At 41.9% G+C, this 17884-nt stretch overlaps 1 protein-coding gene across 5 annotated transcripts in view; it reads left to right on the top strand.

Moving 5' to 3' along the window:
- The window catches only part of LOC139021165 (transducin-like enhancer protein 4), a 146530-nt gene that overhangs the window by 59244 nt on the left and 69402 nt on the right, over nucleotides 1-17884 (top strand). For 3 of the 5 annotated variants that reach the window (XM_070431453.1, XM_070431455.1, XM_070431451.1), the window contains one exon: nucleotides 16335-16539. The exons of 1 other annotated variant lie outside the window; for it this stretch is intronic. In XM_070431453.1, coding sequence (XP_070287554.1) covers nucleotides 16335-16539 — 205 coding nt within the window. The remainder of the gene's footprint in view (nucleotides 1-16334; nucleotides 16540-17884) is intronic. One more of the 5 variants, XM_070431452.1, reaches the window with a different exon arrangement.

Here is a 17884-nt window from a genome sequence, read left to right as displayed (position 1 = left end):
CATTTTACTATACCTAATCAACTTTCAATTAACACACTTTAATTTCAATAAAAGTTTAGTTTCCAAGGATAGCAGAGTAAAGGGAAACAGACAATTAAAAAAAAATAATAAAAATGAGGTTATACATTTACAAATTTGTATATTTCTTTATACTTGTGGATATGTGGAATTAGGAATCTAGCAGTACACATTCATTGCTTATATATTTTGTATTCTTTTTTAAAGTCAGATTTATCAATGTATAATTTGCATAAAGTAAAATTTACCCCTTCTAGCATACAGTTCTGTGAGACTTGACAACCGAATACAGTCATGTAACTATCTACCACCACTATCAAGATCTAGAACAAGCATGTCAAACTCACGGCTGGTGGTCATGCAGCCTGCCAGCCGTGAGTTTGACATGCTTGACTAGACTATCTTCTGCTCTGCCCTACTCCTTCAAATTCCTTTGTTCTTTGTAGTCAGTTTTTTTTTCCCTATCCTAGACCTTGTCCAATCCAGAAGGGGCCTTTTAAAATACTTTTGTTGATTTTTTAGGGAGAGGAAGGACAAGATAGAAACATCAATGTGCGAGAGAAACGTTGATTGGTTGCCTCCTGCAGTGCCTGGGATGAAACCTGAAACCTGGGCATGTATCTTGGCTAGGAATCAAACTTGCATCTCTCAGTGCACAGGACGACAGACACTCCAATCAACTGAGCCACACCAACTAGGGCCAAAAGTAGGCCTTTTTGAGGCTATCATATATATGGAATTATATACCATGTATATAGCCTTTTGAGTTTCCAAATCACAGTGCATGATTTGGTTGTTTATATCAGTAGTGAGTTCCTTTGTATAGCTGAATAATATATTCCATTGTGCAGATATAACACTTTATCTAGCCATTCACTCCTTGAAGGACAGTTGGATTTATCTCCACTTTTTGGTGATTGTGAATAAAGCTCCAATAAATATTCATATGCAGGTTTTTGTAAATGAATATGTTTTCCTTTCTTTTGGGTCATTATCTAGAAGTGGGATTGCTGAGTTATATGGTAAGTCTGTATTTAACTTTCTAAGTAACTGACATACTGTTTTTCAAAGTGACCACAGTGTTTGTAGTCTCACTAAGATGTGGGAGAGAGTTTTGCTCCACATCCTTATCAGCACTTGGAATTGTAGGTTTTTAGCCATTTCTGATAGATCAATAGTGGAACCTGTGTTTTTTTGTTGTTGTTGTTGTTGTTTATTTTTTCCCACCCCGCCTAGCACATGCCCTCTCACCCCCCCTACTGTCTGTATCCATTGGTTATGCTTATATGCATGCATACAAGTCCTTTGGTTGATCTCTTACCCCCTCACCCATAGTTTGGATAGTCCATTCGATGCTTCTATGTCTCTGGATCTATTTTTGTTCTTCTGTTCATATTGTTCATTATACTCCACAAATGAGTGAGATCGTGTGATATTTATCTTTCTCCGACTGGTTTATTTCACTTAGCATAATGCTCACCAGTTCCATCCATGCTGTTGCAAATGGTAAGAGTTCCTTCTTTTTTATAGCAGCATAGTATTCCATTGTTTAGATGTACTACAGTTTTTTAATCCACTTATCTGCTGATGGGCACTTAGGCTGTTTCCAAATCTTAGCTATGTTGAATTGTGCTGCTATGAACATAGGGGTGCATATATCCTTTCTGATTGGTGTTTCTGATTTCTTGGGATATATTCCTAGAAGTGCGATCACTAGGTCAAATGGGAGTTCCATTTTTAGTTTTTTGAGGAAACTCCATACTGTTTTCCACACTGGCTGCACCAGTCTGCAATCCCACCAGCAGTGCACGGGGGTTCCCTTTTCTCCGCATCCTCGCCTACACTTGTCATTTGTTGATTTGTTGATGATAGCCATTCTGAGAGGTGTGAGATGGTACCTCATTGTCATTTTGATTTGCATCTCTCAGATGATTAGTGACTTTGAGCATCTATCCCAGCCGTGGGCAAACTACGGCCTGTGGGCCGGATCCGGCCCGTTTGAAATGAATAAAACTAAAAAAAAAAAAAAAAAAAAAGACTGTACTCTTTTATGTAATGATGTTTACTTTGAATTTATATTAGTTCACACAAACACTCCATCCATGCTTTTGTTCCGGCCCTCCGGTCCAGTTTAAGAACCCATTGTGGCCCTCGAGTCAAAAAGTTTGCCCACCCCTGATCTATCCTATCTAATAAAAGAGTAATATGCAAATTGACCATCACTCCAACACACAAGATGGCCGCCCCCGTGTGGTCAAAGATGGCCTGCAGGGGAGGGCAGTTAGGGGTGACCAGGCTGGCAGAGGAGGACAGTTGGGAGGGACCGGGCCTGTAGGGGAGGGCAGTTGGGAGGGACCGAGCCTGCAGGGTAGGGCAGTTGGGAGGGACCAGGCCTGGAGGGGAGGACAGTTGGGGGCAGTCGAGCCAACAGGGGAGCAGTTAGGCATCTATCAGGCTGGCAGGGGAGTGGTTAGAAGCAATCAGGCAGGCGAGCGGCTGGGAGCCAGCAGTCCTGGATTGTGAGAGGGATGTCCGGCTGCCTCTTTAGGCCCGATCCCACTGAGGGAGGGGTCCCAGATTGGAGAGGGTTCAGGCTGGGCTGAGGGACACCGCCCCCCCCCCCTCCCCCCCCCCCCCTGCACGAATTTCATGCACCGGGCCTCTAGTGTATATATAAGTCTAAGAGACCGGCTGACCAGCCTACTGGCCGGTAGCTATGATGCGCACTGACCATCGGGGCAGACGCTCAACGCAGGAGCTGCCAAGCAACAACTTTGCAGCGTGCCCTGTCACACTCCAGGACCCCTCAGGGGATGTCTGACTACTGGTTTCAGCTGGATCCCTGCAGGACAGGCCAAGGGACTCCACCGGTGTAGGAATAGATGCACTGGGCCTCTGGTGTTTTCATATTTCTCCTGGCCTTCTATATGTCCTCTTTTGAAAAGTGTCTATTTAGGTCCTTTGCCCAATTTTTGATTGGTGGAACTTGTGTTTTTATGCACTTCCACAACAGCTAATGACCTTGAATGTCTTTTTTTGGGGGGGGGGTGCTTATTTGCTATCTTCTTTGATAAGTATCTTTACCTCATTTTTCCCTTGTCAGTTATTTTTATTAAGTTTTGAGAGCTTTTTAATATTCTGGATATAATTCATTTATGTATTTTGCAAATATCTTTTTTACAATCTGTAGTTGTCTTTTATTTTTTTAACTAGAGGCCCGGTGCACAAAAATTTGTGCACTCGGAGGGGAGGGGGGTCCCTCAGCCAGGCCTGTGCCCTCTCGCAGTCTGGGACCCCTCAGGGGATGACCACCTGCTGGCTTAGGCCCGCTCCCCGGGGGATTGGGCCTAAGATGGCAATCAGACATCCCTCTGGCAGCCCGGCAGCCCTCGGGGGATGTTCACTTGCCAGCAGGGAGCAGGCCTAAACTGCAGTCGGACATCCTTAGCGCTGCTGAGGAGGCAGGAGAGGCTCCCACCACCACCTCTGTACTGGCAGCCATCATCCTGGCTTGTGGCTGAGCAGAGCTCCTCCCATGTGAGAGCGCCCTGACCACCAGAGGGCAGCTCCTGCATTGAGCGTCTGCCCTCTGGTGGTCAGTGTGTGTCATAGTGACCAGTCATTCCCAGTCCTTCTGCTGTTAGGGTCAGTTTGCATATTACCTTTTTACTATATAGGATAGAGGCCTGGTGCACGGGTGGAGGCCGGCTGGTTTGCCCTGAAGGGTGATCCGGATCAGGGTGGGGGTCCCGCTTGGGTGCCCGGCCAGCCTGGATGAGGGGCTGATGGCTGTTTGCAGGCTGGTGGGTGACTGAAGCTCCCAACCTCTCCTTTTTTCTTTTTCTTTTTTTATTCTGGGATTTATTTGCCTTCGAGGGCTGTCACTGGAACTGAGAGCTGGCTTTAGCTCTGAGGCTCGGCTCCAGCTCTGAGACCTCAGCTGCTGAAAGTAGATATCTGGGTTTGTTTGGCTTCCATAATTGAAACACTGTTGCAGCTCCAGCTCCCGAGGCCGGCTGGCTGAAAGCAGGTTTCTGGGGTTTGTTTAGCTTCTATAATTGCAACATTGTTTCTTAGAATGCAGCTCAGAGGCCAGCAGCGGCAGGCAGGGAACCTTGGCTTCCTCCATCACTGGAGCAAGCAAGCCTCCTGTTCGCTTCAGCTGCCTGGCTGCCGGCTGCCATCTTGGTTGGCAGTTAATTTGCATATCGCCCTGATTAGCCAATGGGAAGCGTGTCGGAGGTACAGTTAATTACCATGTTTGTCTATTATTAGATAGGATGGTATCTTTTGAAGAGCAGAAGTAACATTGATGAACTCTTGTTTATGTACTTTTTTTCCTTTATGAGTCTTACTTTTGGTATTATCTATCAGTAATCTTTGATTCATTCAAGACCACAAAGATTTTCTCCCTGATATTCTTCTAGAAATTTTATGTTTAGGCCCATGATACACTTTCAGTTAATTTTTGTTTATGGTTTGAGATGTAGGTTGAGTTTCTTCCTTAATTCCTCCCTTTCTCCTCTCTTTCTTCCTCTTCCTCTCTCTCTTTCCCTCCCGTCCTTCCTTCTGTTTTCCAGATGGACATCTGGTTCAGTTGTTCAGCATCATTTTTTAAATATACTGTCTTTTCTCTATTGAATTTCCTTTGTACCATTGTTAAAAACCTATTGACAATATATGTGGGTCCATTTCTGGACTGTATTCTCTTATGTTAAACTGAGTGTTCTTTTGCCAACGATATGTGTCTTGCATTCTGTAGCTTTCATTATTGATATTTTCCATTACATTTTGTGCTTATTTAGTACTTTACTGTTTTTTTCGTCTTTCCAGTACCCCTCAGATCTCAGGTTCTTACTGTTGGTATCCTAGAGACTGACATATGGGAAAGAATCCAATCTCAATAGAAAAACTTTCTATTATGTCAAAAATGGTGTCTCTTCTGACCCCAAACTGTTCCCTCAAGTGTGAGTACATCTTCCATCTCCTCCTGGCCCCAGGTACACCTATTCTAGTCTCTAGTAACCTCCTCCTTATGAGGCTTGTTTGTGCATTTGTTTTCTGCACTTTATTCTGCACACAGCAACCTGAGTAATCTTTTTCTGAAATATAAATTAGATCCAGTTGCTCCTCTGCTTAAAACCTTTCGCTGATGGCTGCCCATTTTTCTTAGAATGAAGCTTAAGTTTCTTACCACGGCCTTCAAGACTGTGTGCACCTACCCTTCACCTGCCTCCCTGACTTCACACACCACTTTCTCTCTTCACTTGACTGCCCTTCAGCCACGTTGGCCGTTTTCTCCTGTCCCTGGGTCACCCCAGGCACCCTCTTGACTGAGGGTGTGTGCATCAGCTATTCCACCTCTAGAAACTCATCCTCTGTGTCTTGACATGGTCTTCCTCATGTCATCCTTAAAGTCCCAGCTCAGATGTAACTTCCTGAGAAAGGACTTCCCTGGCTGGCAGACTTTAGTAGCTCCTTCACCTAGTTCACTCTCTGTCCCATTAACATGTTTTATTTTCCATATGGCACTTAACCATTTATTGATGTGTATGTCACTTTCCCTTCACTAGCAAGTGAGATCTTGTTCACTTTTATAGCCATGGTGCCTAGAACAATATGTAGCTCATTAATTTCATTAAATATTTGTACAGTGTATACTCAGTAACTATTTGTTCAATACACATGCAGTACTGTGTTTATAATATTTAATGAAGATATGTCCAGTAAGTATTTATTAAAGGAACAGATATTCTAATTTGAACTATTTTCACATTTGGCTTTTTCCCTCTATAATTTTGAACCAAGATTGAAAGAAAACATGGACTAGTAGGAAATACACTTTCCTGGGTGTCACTTACAGTATTATCTTAGGGATTTCATTTTCTCGCCTGCAGAATTCAAGGATGGAGCTAATAGTTTCTAAAGTGCTATCTAGTTTTCTGACATTGTATGGTTTTGTAATCATATTTGTTTTGATGACTATGGAGTCCTTTGTTCTTTTAGCTTAGGGACCTTCCTGTCAGTTATTTCTCTAGATTTGGCATATCCTCAGGCTTATATTTTTTCCCCCCAAATGAGTAACTAAAAATAGAAAATATTTATTGAATACTTGCTTTTTGTCAGGTACTATACTGGGCTAAGCATTTGCATGTGTTATTTTGTTTAATCTTCACATCAACCCCATGTGGAAGGTGGTAGGATAATTGTCCTGCCCCAGCTTTACAAATAATGAGACCACGGCTCTGAAGGGGAGGATAAGTAGTTTTCTGAAGGCCACACAGGGTCAAAGTGGCAGAACTGGGATCTAAACCTAGACTTCAGAGCTCACGCACTAACACTTGTCTTTTTTTTGTTCCCTTAACTCCTGTTCTTTTTTCTTTCACACTAAGATCAGTAGTTTCTTCATTCCTATCCACTAATAGGATTGCCCAGTGTTTAGTGTTCAGAGCTCAACAAGGAAAATGGAAATTGGGTGTGCCTGATGCACATACTAATTGGTTAGCATAAATTGTCTGAATTATATTAGTTCCATAGTACACTTGGATACCCTTGACTCATATGATACTAGGTTTCTTCCTGTGTGTTGTCACTCTCATATGCAAGAATCAAGAGTCTTCATAAACACCACTGCAAGGCAGGCGTTTTAAACCTAGGTCCGTGGATCCTCTCAGATTTCATGCTTGGGTGTTAGGCTGTCCTTTAATTCCCTGAAATGTTTGCAGAATTGAGTGTCTGTGGGGGAGAGTGGGGGTGGTAGCAGTGCACATTTTCTGGAGAAGAAATTTTGGTCTTAGAATCATAAAGGTTCCCATGACATCAAAAAAAGGTTTGAACCTGTGCTTTACAGGACTAGAACTATACAATATCTAGATGTGAAATAATAAAATATTTGGTGGAGTACATGTAGACAGAAAACAGTTGTCTATAGCATTATAAGGAGATAATACTGGATGATGGTTCAGAAGCCTGGAAATCCTGAGTGTACACTGAATTTGTTTGTAAATATTGCCCAGGGGTTGGGGAGTTCTTGAACTGTTGACAGGTTAAAACACACACACACACGCAACAAAGCTATGTTTTGTTTATACTGTCAGAGGTATTATGGAAAATAAGTTAGCCAAATTAAACTTTTAAGCTTTAACTAACAATGAATAATAATGATTGCATGGGATTATGCTTAGATTAAGAAGAAATAATTGGAGCTAGCAGCTTATGTAGTCATATCAGAAGAAAAAACATGCAAGCAAATATTCCTTCAGTTTACTTGTTTCTGGTTGTTTGTTTCCTGTTCGTGGAGTCATCCTTTAAAGCAGCGATTTTTAACTGGTGTACTGCATGAATTTAAAAATAGTGCAATACTTGACTACTTAGTCAAGCCCTACCTATTTTCCCTTTAGTCAAATAAAAAAAATGACAATAGCCATCCAGTGTGAATGAATCAAAAGTGATACTTATTTTTTTTATCAGATTGGTAAAAAATACAGTTTTTGATGTGCTACAGAATTTTAGTAACATATGTGTGCCATGAGATGAAAAAGAATGAAAATCAGTGCTTAAAAGTTCTGGGGCTCAATGACAACTCAGAACTGGCCCCTGCCTTGTTGGTGTTTATGGTTTCTTGGGAAGGATATATACAATACATAGATGGATAAGTCATCTATACTAAAAAAGGATAATATGCTAATTAGACCGGGAGACCTTGTGGACAAAGCCATGGTGGCGGGGCTGAGGCAGAGGCGGTTAGGGGCGATTAAGCCAGGAGGGTAGAGCAGTTGGGGGTGATCAGGCTGGCGGAGGCGGAGGGGGGGCAGTTGGGGGCGAGAAGGCCGGCCGGGGAGGGGCAGTTGGGGGCAAGCAGGCCGGCGGGTGGTGTGGTTAGGGGCGATCAGGCTGGCAGGCAGGTGAGCGGTTAGGAGTCAGTAGTCCTGGATTGCAAGAGGGATGTCTGACTGCCGGTTTAGGCCTGATCCCACAGGTATCGGGCCTAAACCGGCAGTCGGACATCTCCTGAGGGGTCCCAGATTGGAGAGGGTGCAGGCTGGGCTGAGGGAACACACATCTCCCCTCCCCCCATGCACAAATTTCGTGTACTGGGCCACTAGTGTTTATATAAAGTTATGAACGGACAGGGGAAGTTAGAATGGGGTAGCAGTTACCAGGTGAATGAGGGAGCAGTGAGTGAGGGAGGGAGATGACAGGTAGGGGAGGACAATAAAAGGCTCACACCAGAGGCCAATCAAGGATCATTGGTTTAGAACAGGGGTCCTCAAACTACGGCCCTCGGGCCACATGCAAATACAAATATTGTATTTGTTCCCGTTTTGTTTTTTTACTTCAAAATAAGATATGTGCAGTGTGCATAGGAATTTGTTCATAGTTATTTTTTAAACTATAGTCCAGCCCTCCAACGGTCTGAGGGACAGTGAACTGGCCCCCTGTTTAAAAAGTTTGAGGACCCCTGGTTTAGAACCATAGGCATTGCCAGCATATTTTTGAAATTATTTCGTTGCCATATGATATACTGTACTTTTCCTCTGCCTCTATTTCTCCATCTTTAGAAAATTTTGTCCTACTTGTGAATAACAGCTAATTCTTGGGATGTAGTAATATTACAAACTTAAATAACAATGTTGACCTAATAATTATCAAGAATTTAGAGCAACCCCCCCGCCCCCCCAGACTTTGTAGAAAAACTAAAAATGGCACATTTCTTGAACCATTTTTACTCCATAGCTAGTCTGCTCTTTGTGGTTCTCATACATTTTCCCCTTTGGTAGATTCATAAAAAAGGGGATAGCTTATCTTGGCCCATATGGTCTTCTGTGACCAATAAGGGCAGTGCCACTATGGTCCCAAAGCAAAGTGGCAGTCACGTTGTATGTTTATTTACTTATTTCCCCAGAGTGTTTCTGGGTTGACCCAAAGTAATTTGTAGACACAGTAATATCTGGGAGAAGAAACTGTTGAGGGGAGAAAGACAGTTTAAGCTGCTGTCTATTGGGATTGAAAGCTCAGAGGTTACTTTTGGGTTTGTTTCAGCTAATAACTTCAGAATAGCTTCTGAGCAAAGTTAGGTGTTGAGGCAGGCTTGGGGGTGTGTTTTCTTGCAGGCAGAACAGATCCTACCTCCTACTATGGAAGGTAAAGCATTCGAGGGGCTCTGTTCAGCCTTCCTCACAGCTGAAGACTTACTAGTCTTTATGTCGCCCAGTGAAATAAAGTACTCCAAACAGGCCCATTCGAATGTCAAAAGGACCATCTCAGTTGGGAAAGATGGACAGTAGTAAATAGTACCAGGGGGATAGATATTTTTGTGCTAAAAGTGAAATTGGATCTACTTGTCTCATGTGCAAAACATTTTCAGAAAAAGAAAAAAAAAACTTTTTTTATCTTGGGGTAGAAAAGGATTTCTTACTGGGTCACAGGAAACTTAAACTATAAGAAAAAGATTGCTAATATTGCTCAGTTAAAATTAAAAACATCTGTTTATCAAAAGATATCCTAAAGAAAAGAAAAAGACAAGTCAGTAACTGAGAGAAGATATTTGTAACACATAGCCAACACATGATTATGATCCAGTTTATACCAGTAACTACAAACTAAAAGTCTAACTTAAAACCAAAAAAAACTCACCACAGCCTAAAGGTCTCAGTATTCTTACGTGAGTCTGAAACCATGATCTGATTTCCGTTACATTTGCATTGTACCGCACTTTCTCTTGCTTGTTGGGTTCCCACCAGACTTCCTTTTTCTTCCTTGGTTGCTACAGAGCCTTTCCTATTCTGGGTCTTTGCAACTGCTTTTCTCTCATCTCTGATTCTCTTCTCCCAGCTCTCTGCAAGGTGCTCTCATTCTCATCCTTCAGGTGGCAGTTCAACTCATTTCCCAGAGTGGCTGTCTATTGATTCTCATGAATAAATGATTGCTTACCTCTTACGGTAAGACCTCACTAGTTCGGCAAGGTCCTGACGGTGTAGCCAGTACACCACTGGACTGGATGGTAGGGACTTGTGCTCCATTCTCAATGCTGATAGATCTCCCATGACTTTATCTTGGGCCTCACATGGGCTGGTGTTGGACTGTAAAATCCTGCACCCAATTCCAATGTGGGGTGGTTTTCCCACACCACCAAGCTATTCTCTGACACTATCTGAGTACCCTACAATTCACCTCAATTCTGATGCTATCTAGCGATAGTATTAGATCCCACAAGTTCAGGGCTTAGCCCTATCACAGAGCTCCCCACCCCACTTCAGATGACAGTTGCAAGTCCAGGTTGTCATCTGTGCTGCCAACAACCCCCTTCTTTGGTTTGATTAATTTGCTAAAGCAGCTCAGTCCTGGAAACTTGTTAAAAAGGTGTTATGATCTATTACAGTTATTATTCTTTATGATGCTTATATTGTCTCAAGTTTTGCCAATGAATACTCCTGTTTTGTTCGTTGTCCTATTTGTCACTCCTCATTAGACTACTTTCTTGCTCGCCTTTTTTTTTTTAAGCAACTAAGATATGGCACTAAGTGTTCTCATAGCTACTAGGTATCATTGCATCTAAGCAAGATTTTAAGGTTTCTTCTGCTGTTGATAGTGTAGAAGAAATGCAGCATGGTAGAAAGAAAACTTCTGCCTAGTTTCTCAATTTTGTTTACATAGAGTGTATTTTATTTAAATATTTAATTGGTCTGTGCCCTCCTCTTTGATTCTTTGGCTTGATCGTTTTGATTTTTTTCTTCTGAAGTCAAACTTTTTAAACTGCAGAATTATAATTATCGTGAGTGAGGATTTATCTTAAATTATTTTAGTAACAAATCAGCCCTCTTATCCTTTTCCTTTCCTTCATCTGTATTTCTTAGTGTGAGTGTGACTAGAGGATAAAGTAGTAAACCTTTGCAGGTTAATTGCTCCATAATTAACACTGATGGGGCAGAGGCAGAGATCAGAGGACGGGGGGAAAACTCTAGGGAAAAGTGAGCAAGCTTTTCCTGTGTTGTAGGACAGTCCCTGAGGTGACACTCTTCTCAGTTCCTTGAACAATATTTACAGAGATCTGACTCTGTTTCCAGGGAGTCTGCTTTGAGTTGCTCTCTGTTGTTGAGAAGACTTGATAGAGATTTTTAAAATATATTGAATTCTTGTGTTTTGTTTTAAATTTGACAAGTTAAAGCCATTTATTTAAAACTGGAGGCCCGATGCATGAAATTTGTGCAACAGTAGGCCTTCCTTGCCCCGGCTGCCTGCATCAGCTTCCCTCCAGCCGCCGGTAGGCACCCGGGCCCCGGGCTTTCCTGGCAGCTTTGGCTTTGTCCAGAAGGACATCTGGTCTAATAAGCATATTATGCTTTTATTATTATAGATTATTATGATAGACTAGAGGCCCAGTGCACGAAATTCGTGGGCCCGGGGTGGGGGGGGGGGGTGTCCCTCAGCCCAGCCTGCACCCTTTCCAATCTGGGACCCCTTGAGGGATGTCCGACTGCCCGTTTAGACCCGATCCCACTGGGCAGTCGGACATCCTTCTCACAATCCAGGATTGCTGGCTCCCAACCACTCGCCTGCCTCCCTGCCTGCCTGATTGCCCCTAACTGCTTCTGCCTGCCAACCTGATCACCCCCTAACCACTCCCCTGCCAGCCTGATCGATGCCTAACTGCTGCCCTGCCGGCCTGATTGCCCCCAACTGCCCTCCCTTGCCAGCCTGGTCACCCCCAACTGCCCTCCCCTGCCGGCCATCTTGTGTCCACATGGGGGTGGCCATCTTGTGTGTTGGAGTGATGGTCATTTTGCATATTACTCTTTTATTCTCACAATTCAGGATTGCTGGCTCCCAACCGCTCGCCTGCCTGCCTGATTGCCCCTAACCGCTTCTGCTTGCCAGCCTGATCAACGCCTAACTGCTCCCCTGCCGGCCTGATTGCCCCTAACTGATAGGATAGAGGAAAGGGTGAAATTCAGGTTAGCTGTTGGTGACATTAGTGTTTTTATTTAAAGACTAGAGGCCCGGTGCATGAAATTTGTGCACTGGTAGGGTCTCATGCAGCAATCAGGGCTGTCCAGCTGCCGGCCAGGGCCTTCCTTTGTTCTGCGCCGCCCCCTGGTTTGTCAGCGCACATCATAGCAAGTGATCGAACTCCCTGGTCAAATTCCCGAGGGGACACTTTGCATATTAGCCTTTTATATATATAGATTGCCTCTAATACATTGGTTGTACTGACTAATTGGGAGTCATTATCAATTATAAGTACATCTGCCACTCTACTGCTAAGGTAGTTTCTAAGGGGAAAAATTACAAAGAAGCTTAAAAATGACCACTGAATACAGAAAGTGGTCTGTTTCACTGATGTAAACATTTTAAAACCTACTATAGTATTTCAGTATATTTCTCTTAATTTTTGTCATATGCCTTTGGTGACTTATTTAATCTTATAATTTTATATGATAAAAATTGCTCTTTTCTATAGGACTCTCTACTGAGTGTGCTTTTGTTTATTTGATATTTTTAATGTATAATGGATGATTTGTAAAATAGATTTATGGTAGCCAACTCTCAATTTATTTCTCACCTAAGCTCAAGGAGTATTCTGCTAAGCAATTTGACTATAATGTGGATATTGCCCTTCATAAAAATCTTGAAAATGGCTTTATTATTTTGGAATGATAACAAGGGAAAAATCAGAACCTCTCTAAATGCAGTATAACATCCTGGATCATGATATTAGTGGAAAAACTGGGGAACTCTGAAGAAAGTTTATAGTCTGATTAATAGTAATGTACTTAGATTTTTATCAAAACTAAAAAATTAACATATGTTCATATAAGATGATAACATTAGTGGATGCTGGGTAAAAGGTATATAGGAACTCTCTTCATATTTAGTAGAAATTTAATTCATCAAATGCTTTAAATACATATTTGTATGACTAAATAGTAGTGCTCTAGGTGCCAGGGGTGCAAAGAGGCCTGATACTGGTCTCTTCATTCCAGAGTCTTGCAATCTTACTGGCAAGTCAGGTCTTCTTGTTCATAAAAAGATGGATAACTGTGCCTTTAAAAGGCAGACTGTATCAGTGAATGGTACCAGGAGCCCTGTAAGACACTTGGGGTATTTGGAAAAGCCTTTGCAGAACAGATGAAACATAAGCTGAGCTGAGATCGGTGAGTGCAGCTTAATTCAGATAAGTAATGGAGAGGTTGTTCTAAGAGAGGAAAGATGACATGAATTTTGAAAAAGAAATTGCCCATGATAATGCAGGATTGGAATGGAAATGAGCTAATGGAGACTTGTGGTAATCAAAGTATGGGGTGATAAGGGTCTGACTAGTGTGGTGGCAGTAGAAATAAAAGGTTATTTGAGAATGGACAGGAGTCGGTGTTTATGAATAGAGGAGCACAGAGGAAAAATGAATTGATGGTGACTGATAGATATCTTGACCCAGTGGAAGTTACTTAGGGAATTTGTGTTAAACATTTTCATTTCCAGAAAATGCTGGACTGCCAAGTGGAACTGTTTGGCAAGAAACTAGACCAGAGATACTGGAGCATGGAAGAGGAGCAAAAGATTTAGGACTCTTCCCCTTTAGTGAGCGGGAGAAGGAAAAGCCCAGAAGGAGATGTAAGGGGCACAGTCAGAGAGTTGCAGAGCTGCCCTGGTGGTGGCAGAAGCTGAAGAGAGCAAAAGAAGGTTATTTTAATTAAATTTAAAAATATTTATGTGCCAATTAATGTGTAAGGCACTGTTAGGGGCAATGGAGGACACAAAATGTCATTAAAATATAGTTTTTTTCCCTCCTGAAAAAAAATGCTACCTCAAGTTCTTTTGGCATTAGATAGGCAGTTCATCTTAAGCAAAATGTTAGGTACCCTGGTATTAAGCTTGCAAGCAGAAGGGCACAATCAGTGGCAGAACAGTGAAGATGGGGGAGAGAGATGAACTGATGGAGCAATGAGACAAGGAAGGGGAAAGATGATTCCCTTGTGCTAGTGAGGTTCAGCCTTGGCGGGAAAGGGGGGCCTCCTCCTCTAAGGCATAGGGCAGAAGAGGGTAAGGTAGTGTTAGAGCTCTTTGGAGGTAGAATAGAGCACAAGTGAGGATCCCAGGAAGTCTTCACTATGAATGGCATGTGCAACTGACAGAATAGGGGTATAGTTTCTGCCTTTGAAAAGTTCCTGGTCAGATGGAAAAATGGGAATGTTGGTGCCTCCTTTTTGTGCTATAAGAAAAGAATAAAAGTGAAACACATGCATCTCTGAAGGTGTTGGTTTTGGCTGCAGGTTTGTTTTTTGATGTCTAAAGAAATAGACGTATCTTTTTAAATAGCTCAGATATTATATGAGTGTCTTAGTGCTCTTTAGTCATCTAGGGTTTGTGTCAGCTGTAGGTTCTCACAGAGCTTTAGAGTCTAGGAAAGATGATCAGAGAGACATATATACTGGCTCTTAATAAATGCTTGCCAATTGCACTCTGGTCTGAGATAGAAAGTAGCTATGTGCTCAGCCTGTACACACAAAGTAAAGTATTAGGGGATTTAGAGGAGAAAGAGAATTGGAGCAATTTTCTGGCAATTTCACTTAAACAAGGTCTTGAAATAAATTTGCCATATATTTACCTGAAGGCCTTGTTTTCTTCATAGGCATTATTTTCAACACAATTAGAAAATGTGATTGTGCGCTCATACTTTCTGGTCACAACTAAATAACAGTACATAAAGAATTACGAACATGATTTTGGCCACACAAATGAAGAAATACATTATTTTGAACTAGACAGCTAGTTACTACTTTGGCAGGACTTGGATGTGGGCATGGCTGGGTGGAGTATCTGGATCATGGCACTGATTTTTCCATCTTATGTATGTCAACTTGCCTTAGAAGTGTTAGTACCTTACTACAGTATTTTAAGTGCACGAAGCCAGAATATAGGTGCAGGTCAATTGGAGAAAAGAGCTAGTAATTAGTGCTATGCTTTCACTTTTATAGTCGGACACAGGAAGCCAAATAGAGGGGAAGAGGAAGGAAATAGAAGTAATTTTGGGAGCAGAAAAAAATTCTTATTTTTTTCCTTGAAGTATTTTCTTTAAAAATAAACGCATTTCAGAATCCTTCTTACCAGTGAAGGGAGGCAGAATTTGCCACTCTACATATTTTTAATAAGCTATTTTTTGAAATTCTGCTTAGAAAATTATAGAAAAGACTATTGGGCTATCATAGGATAGCCCTGACAGGTCATTTATTTAAAGGCATTAGTTAAAATGTAATCACTACAGAAGTTAGAGAATTTCTCAGCACTTGTTCTCATAGAATATTGTTAAGCAGGGTCTCAAGTTGAAGGGATTTCTGTTGAGGGACGTATTAACTCAACATCCTCCTGTCATCTCTCCCCTCCCCCTTTCCACTAGAAGAGGCAGCAAGGCCTGCCCACAGCCAAGCTTGATGCAGCCTCAATCTAGATGCGGCCTCTGCTGAGGTCAAGCACTCCCATTCCAGCCTCTCGAGGGCTTTCTCCGTGTGTTGCCAGTGTGCTGGTAAAAATGACTTTAAACTCTTGTCAGCACAGTTACTGGTGCATGCCTCACAGTCCCACTCAGATAAACCTGTCACAACACAGAGGCGGCTGCCGGGGAAGCGTACAAGGGCAGGCTCTAGCTTTTCATTCGAGCATCACTAAACGTGCACAGAGTGCCCAATTATTTCAGCATTATTGAGCAAGCCTACAGGAGGACCCAAGCCTTGCTACATTAGATTTTCTTTAGTAATTTGCTCAAGTACCGCTGAGGACACTTAAAGGGGCTTAAAACGGTGGCTGCAACCAGTTTCCTTCTCTGGGTTGTTAATTCAGGTTTTCTCTTTCAAATTAACTCGCACTGCATGCTGTGCAGTGATTCTGGGAGAACTGTTTAACACTAATTTTCTCAGTTTTCAGCTTTTTTGTTCAACATAACTGCTTTAACAGTTAGTCACGTATATGTTTTGATTAGAAATGCATGATGGTGCGGCCTTATGTTTTGGAGAACAAAATACAGATGCTTTATTAAAGGAAGCTGAATTTTGGCTATTAAAAGTTACTTAGATAATTTCACTATTTAAAAATTAAGTTATTTACAGTGCATTGCAAAATCCTCAGATCTAATCAAAAGACAACATTTCTCCATTAAACATCTTCCTCCCTCCTCTTTTGAATATATATATAAAGGTTAAATCTTTCCTTCATGGGTGCTGAGTTTTCCATGATCTTATCGTATGTCTTGTCTACTTTTATTTGGGTGGGGGCAGGTGCAGAATTAGGGAACAAGTTCAATATCTTTGTCTCATTTCTCACAGCAGCAACAACTCCAGGCCCAGCATTTATCACATGGACATGGTCTGCCTGTGCCTCTGACCCCACACCCTTCGGGGCTGCCACCTCCTGCCATTCCACCCATTGGTAGCAGTGCTGGCCTTCTGGCCCTCTCCAGTGCCCTGGGAGGCCAGTCCCACCTTCCAATTAAAGATGAGAAGAAGCACCATGACAATGATCACCAAAGAGGTGAGCCTGACATTACCTACCTGCTGCTCATGCCATTGTTTATTGTTTCTCTCTGGATTTAATTTTACCATTGACTAAACAAAGGATTTCTGCTGGAAGGTAAATTAATTATTGGAAGCAGTCTTTTGCCAAAAGATACCCTAGTGGTTGGCAAGAGTTAATGGCACTCCTCCTAGGTAAGGGCTTCTGTTTCCTAGTTATTACCTTTGATCCCTTGCTACTATCTCCTAGGTTCCCTGAGTCTAAATCAATAATGAAATTCCACAGTGCTCTGTGTTTGAAATAGTGAGTGTCATTAATAGCTAATTTTCACGAAATCTATTTTGGGGAAAGACTTGCTGATAAAGGCTCACTTTATTGTTTGACAGAATCAATTATTATTTATGAATCAGATCAGCCTATATAGTACAGTAAAAATCTCACAGGTATGAAAACAATTTTAGTAGTCTGAGTAATTGAGGAAATACAGCCCAAATTAGTGAATCTGTTGGTTTAACTACCTTTCTCATCCAGTCTGATTACAAGCATGAAATTAACTCCTTTTTTTCTATAAAAACACAATTGTTTGTGCAGCATAATTGATTTAAAGGCCAGTTCTGCTCCTTTAGGTTGGTTTCCTCTCTACACTAAAGTAGATGATGGTGCAGAGACCTTTTGATGTGACTGTATGTTTGTATGGTGCTTACTAATAATTTTTTTTTAGTTAATGGCAGAAAAGCAAATGAAAAGGTCTCTCCCAGCCTTCCTTTGTGGGAATTAACTTTTAGCACCAGGATGGTTCATTGGTTGGAAGGGTGTGGTTCATAATTAAAACCTTTTACCTACTCCTGTTGCAATGTCATTACCATGAATTATAATCCTGGGTAAATGATATTTATCACATGAAATAAATTTCCGCCGAAACCGGTTTGGCTCAGTGGATAGAGCGTCGGCCTGCGGACTGGAAGGTCCCAGGTTCGATTCCGGTCAAGGGCATGTACCTGGGTTGCGGGCACATCCCCAGTAGGAGATGTGCAGGAGGCAGCTGATCGATGTTTCTCTCTCATCGATGTTTCTGACTCTCTCTCTCTCTCCCTTCCTCTCTGTAAAAAATCAATAAAATATATTAAAAAAAAAAAAAGAAAAGAAAGAAAGAAATTTCCCATCTCTAATGTTAGAAGCACTGCAATATTTGTCGTCCAGTTATCTTACTGTTATGGTTCTGAGTTAAGGCATGATTGTAAACACTTTTATAAGCTGGGAAGTTGATAAGAATATGAATAGGAATATCCAGCTTTAGTTTCCGAAATTGTGTTAAAGGTAGATTGGCTTTTGTGAATCTGGTTGAGTAGTATTAATAATTAAC

This window comes from Myotis yumanensis, unplaced genomic scaffold (assembly GCF_028538775.1).
Source record: "Myotis yumanensis isolate MYYU_CA2020_CCGP unplaced genomic scaffold, mMyoYum1.0.hap1 SCAF_12, whole genome shotgun sequence".
Classification (NCBI taxonomy): Eukaryota; Metazoa; Chordata; class Mammalia; order Chiroptera; family Vespertilionidae; genus Myotis; species Myotis yumanensis.
Note: the sequence above shows the minus strand (reverse complement) of the source record. Positions and strands in the feature narration are given on the sequence as shown.